Consider the following 7,781-nt stretch of genomic DNA (forward strand, 5'->3'; position numbering starts at 1 on the left):
CATAGTTTGGAGTCAGAAGTCCATGAAAGCCCTAAGTATATAACCTAGTTACAAGATTTTGAATGAGTCCTCCTTTGAAAAGAGTTAGAATATTCAATATTCTCATGAACATGTCTAGGGGAACTTGCAAGCTTGACGATTCTAACATATAGGCTAATAAACTTTTTCAATGAGTCCTACTTTAAAAAGAGTTACAATTCAACATTCCCATGAACATGATTAGTCTAACATATAAGCTAAAGAACTTTTTCAATGATTTGATATGTTGTTGACTTGAAAAAGTATGGCTCCCACAGTTTGGCATAAGTCCATGAAAGCCCTCAAACACCACATTGTTAATTATACAAGGTATACCTCGTAAAATGTACAAGGTAGTACCCATCAAGGGGTTGCTAGCAAGCTTACCACCCAATCATAGCTCTGACTAAAGTACCTACATGAAGCTAGACCCACACTAACCATGCACATTGCCCAAACCCTAACATCCTATATTGCTGGCACTCACTATATTAGTGTCTTGCTAGAGTTGGATCATGGCTTGATGTGGGTCATGATCTTGTGGAAATTCTCCCGGTTATAGATGATTGATTATGAGCAATCGAGAGGCTTGGAGTTAATAATAAGGCAACAACAATAAAAGCAATCACAAGTCACTTTACAATTAACCCTAATTACTGTGAGCCTAACCTCACCAATGAAAATTCCAACCTAGTCATGCCATTTAAGTACATAACAAATTTAGTGTGGAGGAATGCATGAGGTGTACCTAAACAATGCATCTAGATTACATTCCATAAACTGAAGCCCTTGTTAACACAAGGGGCCTCACAGAGCAAAATGTCACAATACTAAACTTTCCTGAGAGCCAATACTGAAGAAGAACATGAAAAATTCATACCCCACCTTGTAGTCCAGTGGTGGTTAGGGGTCGAAGTCCCAACACAAGGTTGTGGGTTCGTCCCCCGCTAGCTACTGAGAAACGATGCATTGAATAAAAAGTGAAGAGCTAAATAACCTACAATGGAAATCCCTTTATAAAAAGAAAAAATCAATGTCACAATATACCATCTACAAAGCTACTAAGTTCCCACCATCTACAATGTGAGACAAGACACAAAATCCAAGTCACATGGGAGATGCACACAATGCTCTCATAGTCTCTCAAAACAATGTCTGTATGCAAACCTCCCATATTTGAGAGATGCCATGACATCCATGCCAGACGCTTTTGTCAACGTGATATTCTATCACCAAGAGGAACTGAGTAGATCTCTTCCCTAATCATTGGGCTTTTAACAAGCTTCTTTGGTATGCACGCTATTCATTCATTGGATCTCATAGGCTATATTCAGCCTCAACAAATGCTAATATGATCTAGGCCAACTCTTTAACTGTCACCACACACACACTCATGTAGATTGCAGATTCACACGTAGTGCGTGAGCAGCATTTGGTTAAAAATGAGGAGCATGTCATATTGGACGCCCATCATATTATGAGATCAATCGTGCCTTTCGAGGCAGTTTCTCTTCAAAATATGATTGCAAAAGATGTGTAGCAATCTTAATTGCATAAGCTATTGTCACACAAACGCTGATTCACAAGAGAACTGAGAAGGAGAGAGGCTAAGGGTCTTGGGCAATGCCAAGCTAAAAAGCTGGGCAACGAGGGGAGAGAGAGGTAGCCCCACACTCTGACGAAACTTCTCCTCCGTTACAAAGGACTACTACTTTTAGTGTGTATTAGCCCTCAATCTAGGTGGTTCGCTCAGACACTGGTAGCAAACCACCATTGTCTATTGGCCAAGTTGTGACAAAGTTCTGCTTATCCATCTCCCACCACAGTACACTAGCATATTTTGTATCATTATCGGTCTTGTTAGCTTGTGTCCCCTACATTCTCTCTCTCTCTCTCTCTCTCACGCACCCGCACGTGCGCAAGTGCATACATGCTCAAACACATGCACTCATCCACACATTCCTCCTTGTAAGTGCATCAACCTTTTAATCTAATAGCTATTTCCGTTACGTAGTTGTGCTATAAAAAAAAAGCAGGTACTTGAGGTCTGATATTGACGCCCAAATCTTCTTTAGATTCGGCTGATGACACGGATTTAAAAAAAAACAAAATGCAATTCTGCCCAAGAATTGAGATCATGGAAAGCAACATGCCCACAAAGCTCCAAAGGTTAGTTTCAGGTTGCAGCATTTGAGTCAATCCATGCTACAATTAAACCTTCATCTGAGAATTTAAAGCTCATGCAGCTTACCCTTCTTGGACGAAGGCATTTAGGAAGTAGATGCCTTATAATAAACTTCCTATCACAAGTAAAGCGGCCATATCACAGTCAATGTTCAACCAAAAACTTATGGATATCCACATGAAGGGGACTCAACTGTCTTTGTTGCATGTGTCTTTGAAATGCTTCCAAACTAGCTTGTGTGACAGCCCTGCAACATACTATTTAGAGCTCTACATCCATTAGCTAAGATGACTAGAATTACACTGCGTACACAAGCATATATAGCTCAAAGCATGAATAAGAGTTTAAGCCTCTGACATAATAAGTCTGCGCGCTGCAGCCAGGTGTGAGATGACGAATAAAGAGCCGGGCTCTAGCCCATCCAGTTGGACATACCCCAAAAATATCTCAACGGATTTTTTTTTGTGATGAGGAAACGACCTTAGTGGAGAATGGGGAATCTTTTCTGTCAATAAAGTGGCAAATCAAAGCCTTGTCATGATTTCAGGGCAGGATTGTACCAATAATTGGCCAATGACAAATTGTTGATCAGAACAGAAGAGGATCATGTGATGGGTGAATATTTCTAATTCCGCCAGATTGGCTAGGGGGAATCCCTTCCTAAAAAGATTGACTGGAAACTCAAATCTGGACTCTGTACAAGCCCAGACCATGACCTCGGTGACCTCAATGAACAGTGTAAATCGGCACTCCTTCAACCCAAGGCCATGGTGAAACCAAGCTAAACCTTGCTTCCAAACTTGGCTTCATAAAACCTTTCCAATATTCTTGCACAGAAACCTCACCACCCAACATGGAGGACATCACTCCCAAGAACTGAAAAACTTGAGATACACCTTGTTCACCTAACAAGCTGAAAAGCCTGAATAAAAGCGCACACCCTCTTACGAAAAGATAACCCAGACAACTCGTTGAAAACGCAACAGATCCAAAGCCGTTACAATTTTGAGTGTCTAGGTGAACGCCTTACTTGAAATCATGGCTTAAGTAGCCCTTTGATACACAAAAGTTTGTTTGCAAGGAACAAAAATGGCAGCAGAAACAGAATGCATTGCCCCTCTCCCTTTGTTTCCTCTACAGAAAATAAGAGCATTTCAAAGGGTAGCTAAGGAGAAATGCATTCTGTTGATTCCTCCATCCTGTGAGCTGAGGCTTTCTAACAATATGCAAACTTCCTGTCCAATAGATTTCAGGAAGCAAAAGGAAAAATCTGTACATATGCCATTTGTAATCTCATTGGGCAGGAGCTCCATGAGATGCCACTGCCTTGTAGTTCCAAAAATGTGGGGTCAGTTCTGCATGCTGTCAGCAAAAGTGCAGCCAATATTTCTTCAAAGCTAATCTCTCCTACAGCATCACAGGTTTGAAACTTGGCATTCAGAGCTGTCATCCAAAACAACAGAAATGACAGCGCAGGCCAAGTCACCCCTCATCACCAATCACACTATACCTTTGGAGTAGCTGTGCAGTGGCATTGTATGGCTCTTCATATTTAACTCCGGCACTTTCCAAGAAACTTCAAAAAGTGCAAGCTTCCCAGTGATTCAATCCCCCATGCTGCACAATCAAGCATAATGTTTACTGCTAGAAGGTTGCAGGTGGTTAAGCTCCCTTGCTACAAAATCGGGGTCAAGGAACCTTGCCACAAAAGACCACACCTTATATACATCCCTGAAGTCTGACAGTAGTCCTAATGCAGCTGTAACCACTTCAATTCTTGAGGAACCATTAGCCAGTTTATTTGGTAACCCACTGGCGGTGGTATCCAGGAAACCAGGAACAGGTGCTTCTGTAAGATTACCACGGAAATAAATATTTCTGAGAAAACCCAAACCAAGGGACACGTTGACCTGATCTGCCAGCAATCTTACCAGGTCTGGATGAAGCAACTTCCCGTGCCTGTCAAATACATTGAAGGCCACAGAAGAACCTCTGTCATACCTTACCTGAGGGCCATAAATTTTCACTAAAGAGAGATCATTGTCAGGGTGACGGAGCCTGAGCAAAGAGCTGATGAGCCAATTAATGAGATACCGTAGCCTCAAACTAGTTTTGTTCAGACCCAGCATATCTGCATGGTCAAGGCTCCTACATACGAGCAGCGGTTCTTCAACCACTTCCATGTCAACTTGCTCTCTGTCACTCTTGATTCCAGTGCTTTCAAAGGACAAATCTTCATAACCCCCTGAGCCGATTGATCTGGAAGGAAAAGAATCATCACCAAAGCCTGCTGAAAAGATTTTCCCGAGTGAGAACGGGTCACCATTCCTGTGACCTAAAAGCCTAAAGCCACCTTCTGTTTCCCTGCAAATCGCACTATCCTTCTGGCTCCATGACAGTGGCATCCCCTGCTTTTGATTCTCCAACACAGATGTCTTAGAAACATTTGCTTCTGACACCCATCCCCTGGCATCTTCCACATGATCATTCTCAGATAGCTTGGAATACTCTGCCTCAATGTCTATCTCCTCTATGGTCTCCAGACCACTTGGACCTAATCTGTCATCAAAATCTTCCTCTCCCTTCTGATGAAGGATTTCACCACCTCTCCTTGTAAAATTCTTCTTATCATGCTCCTTGACTTGCAAACCCAAACACACTTCTCCATTTCCCAAAGCTAACTGCTCCTCTCTTACCTTCTTGAGCACAAGCAACAGACGCTCTGGCATGTTCTCCTCCTTGCTGGCAAACTCCCCAGATTCATGCCTACCGGACTGCAGTTTAGAAGAAAAATAAGCCTGGTCTCTATCTTCAGAAAAATCCTTTTCTCCATCTTTGATAACAGTGGCATCCTCTCCAATGCTGTCTCCACTATTGCTGACACGTCCAGTGTGCAGGTGCAACAGCCCAGAGCACAAGTCTTTGATCCGCCTTCTTGAAGGTTGAGAATCTTTCCGTCCTTGTACATGGAGACTCAAAGAAATAGGCAGATGTGTGGGTTCCTCATGAAGAGGACCACTGAAGCCTTCCTCGGAAACAGAGGCACAACTCGCAGTACCAAGTGGACTAGGGCCAACATCAGCAAAGAAAGTGTTGTCATTTCCATCTTCACTAAAAACAGGGCTGCGGCTCACCGCACCTAAGGATGCAAGCTCCATATCTTCGCAGGCAGAGCTGTAGTTATCTTCACAGGCAGAGCTTTCTGAGTGGTCAGGCGTGAGGTGAGGGGTAGGAATGTCAAGGTCATCAAGGGAAGGCACTGGGCCTGAAAAGGAACTTACCATTTTCACTGTATCGACGAGCTCACAGTCTTCTGACGTGGAGGAGGCACTGAAAACCCAGTGGGAGGGCAAAGGGGTGATGCGAACCATACCTGAGACTGGGGCTCCAGATGGGTCCTGGATGCTTTGAGCAACAGAGTTTTTGATGAGCAGACAGCCAAAACCCGATGGGTCACTTCCAAAGAGCTTATAGAAGGATGCTGTGATGAAATCTGGGCGGAAGAGGGAGAGGCCAAGTGAGTCCATGTCCTTAGGGCCCAATGCAGAAGCGTCTAGCAGAACATGCCATTGATTCTGCTGTGCGAGAGACATCCATTGATATGAGTACTTGGCACCGGAAACGCGAGATTGCACGGGGAAGACAAAAAGGCCCTTTGTTTTGTCCTTCTTTTGCTGCTGCTGTTGGTGCGAAACACGATCCAGCCACGATGCAACAGTGAGGCGGGAAGAGCTGGGCAACCGACTAGGATCCACACCCTGCTGCTTCTTAGCCTTGGTCTTCATCTTTCTACTGGAGCCCATTACAAGCTCTTTTTTCAACTCAGTTGAGCAAACCCTAAGGGATGGCCATCGAAACCTGGCTCTGTGAACCCTGGCTCCACTTTCCATAGTTCTCTGCTCCATCCAACCTACAGATTCACTCTCGTAGTCGTACATGGTGACAAGCCGGCCACTGGCATCCCAAGGGTAAGCATCAGCGAGCAGCTTGAACGTAGCGCCACGGCTAGCAGTAAAGACCATGCTGTATTCTGAGTCAGGGATGTTGAGAAACTCCATGATGCGGGTGCGGATGGCCCATTCCATGGTGCCCTCGGTGGCAGAACCGAAGAGAGCATGGGACCAGAGGTTTGCAGAGATCGCGGAGAGGGCAAAGGAGGAGGCCAGCCCTTCTTCTTCTTCAGTGATTTCTTCTTGCTGGGCATGGGTGAAGAGGCCAAAGCCGCAGTAGTCGAGGCAGGCAAGCTCCTCATCTTCTAGATGAGAGTACTCCTGCAGGCGGAGGTCGTCTAGGATTCTGGTTTCGGAGAAGCGAGGGTATGCGGCCTTGAACTGAGAGTATGCCTGCTCGCAGGTAGGCAGAGCCTCGCAAGCAGTTACCTTGCCCTCGCTTCCCCCGGCCGTGGCGCGCAGAAACTCGCGGTGAGCCTGAGAGCTGGACCTCCGAAGCGGCTTGCCCTTCTCTGCTGCCTTCCTCTGAGAGACCGCGCCGCCGCCGCCGCCGCCGCCGCCGCCGCTGCCGCTGCCGGAAGCCACAGCAACATCTTCCTTGCCCCGCTTCACAGGCCTTGGCTCAACCACATCCGCAAGGGAGCTCTCATTATGCTGCTTCTGCTTCTTCTTCTGGATCGGCAGAAGGGAAGAGCAGAGGGTTATGGGTTTGCAAGGCATCAGGAGAGAGAGAGAGAGAGAGAGAGAGAGAGGAATGGGGAGAAAACAGAGAGCAAATTTCTACGCCGCTGACCTACCTGCCGATAATCTACACGCCCCCTGTCTCTGCCATTAGCGAGACAGCTGATCTACTTGCATGCTGCACAGAAACTGCACAGCAATGGCATGCACAGCACCATAGACAGAGCAATGATTGACAGACCTCTCATGAACAAATCATGTGGATGCACCTCGGACTCAGAAGCTTCGAAGTTCGGGCACAAGTATAGCGTTCACTGTTACCCATTTCCCAGCCCTTTGAGGGAATCGATTATCGTTGCTTCCTTAAAGAGTGTGTTTATTAATATTTGTACAAGAATATGATAAGATAAGAAGTTTTTTGTTGGCATAGAGGCTCTTACCAATGGGATCTAGCCTATACAAAATTCAAATGCCCTTCCACAATGCAAGCAACGGGATGCACATAATAATAAGAAAAAGGTTGGCAAGATTCCTCTATAAATGGCTAATGGGGATCTTGTCCCATGGTGGAGTGTAGAAGCCCTACTCTAATGCCCACGAGCAAGGTTGCTCAATAATGGAAAACTTATCCCCTGGAAAGTGTGTAAAAGCCCTATGCTTGCTTGTTTGTTTGTTGGGTTTGCTAGTGGAGTTGACAACTCTGATAAGAGCCTTAAGTTGTATTATGAGGCCATCTTCAACTGAGCCATGTCATGAGTCTTTTCCTAATTGTGCCACTTTTGGCACAATTAGATTTTGTGCCAATTTGTAAGGACAACTTCATAATAAGGATGACAAGAGCTTCTATGGTTGGAAGGCTAAAAACGTAGCTACTTTTATATCAAGATTAATGCTCACGGCCCAATTAACTGGATCGTGGGAAAAGGTTGTTAGTTTTGCAAGTGGCA

General features: G+C 45.2%; 1 protein-coding gene across 2 annotated transcripts; it reads right to left on the reverse strand.

Annotated features, from left to right (window-relative positions):
* Nucleotides 1-3,130: 3,130 nt before the first annotated feature.
* Nucleotides 3,131-7,471, reverse strand: LOC147628297 (uncharacterized). Of its 2 annotated transcripts, XM_086813396.1 has the most exons (2): nt 6,951-7,224; nt 3,131-6,825 (listed from the first exon to the last, which is right to left on the reverse strand). In XM_086813396.1, exon 2 carries the CDS (start codon nt 6,286-6,288, stop codon nt 3,829-3,831), a length of 2,460 nt encoding a protein of 819 aa, XP_086669522.1. In that variant the 5' UTR covers nt 6,289-6,825; nt 6,951-7,224; the 3' UTR covers nt 3,131-3,828. The 2 variants fall into 2 exon arrangements, with proteins under 2 accessions (XP_086669522.1, XP_086669521.1); XM_086813395.1 differs by having other exon boundaries at nt 3,131-7,471.
* Nucleotides 7,472-7,781: the final 310 nt, after the last annotated feature.

Source organism: Cibotium barometz, chromosome 19 (genome assembly GCF_041138505.1).
Source record: "Cibotium barometz isolate CiBa-2024 chromosome 19, ASM4113850v1, whole genome shotgun sequence".
Lineage (NCBI taxonomy): Eukaryota > Viridiplantae > Streptophyta > Polypodiopsida > Cyatheales > Cibotiaceae > Cibotium > Cibotium barometz.

What these genes read in the sequence shown, in the direction of transcription:
- LOC147628297 (XM_086813395.1), bottom strand. Translation starts at nt 6,873, where the DNA reads ATGCCTTGCAAACCCATAACCCTCTGCTCTTCCCTTCTGCCGATCCAG.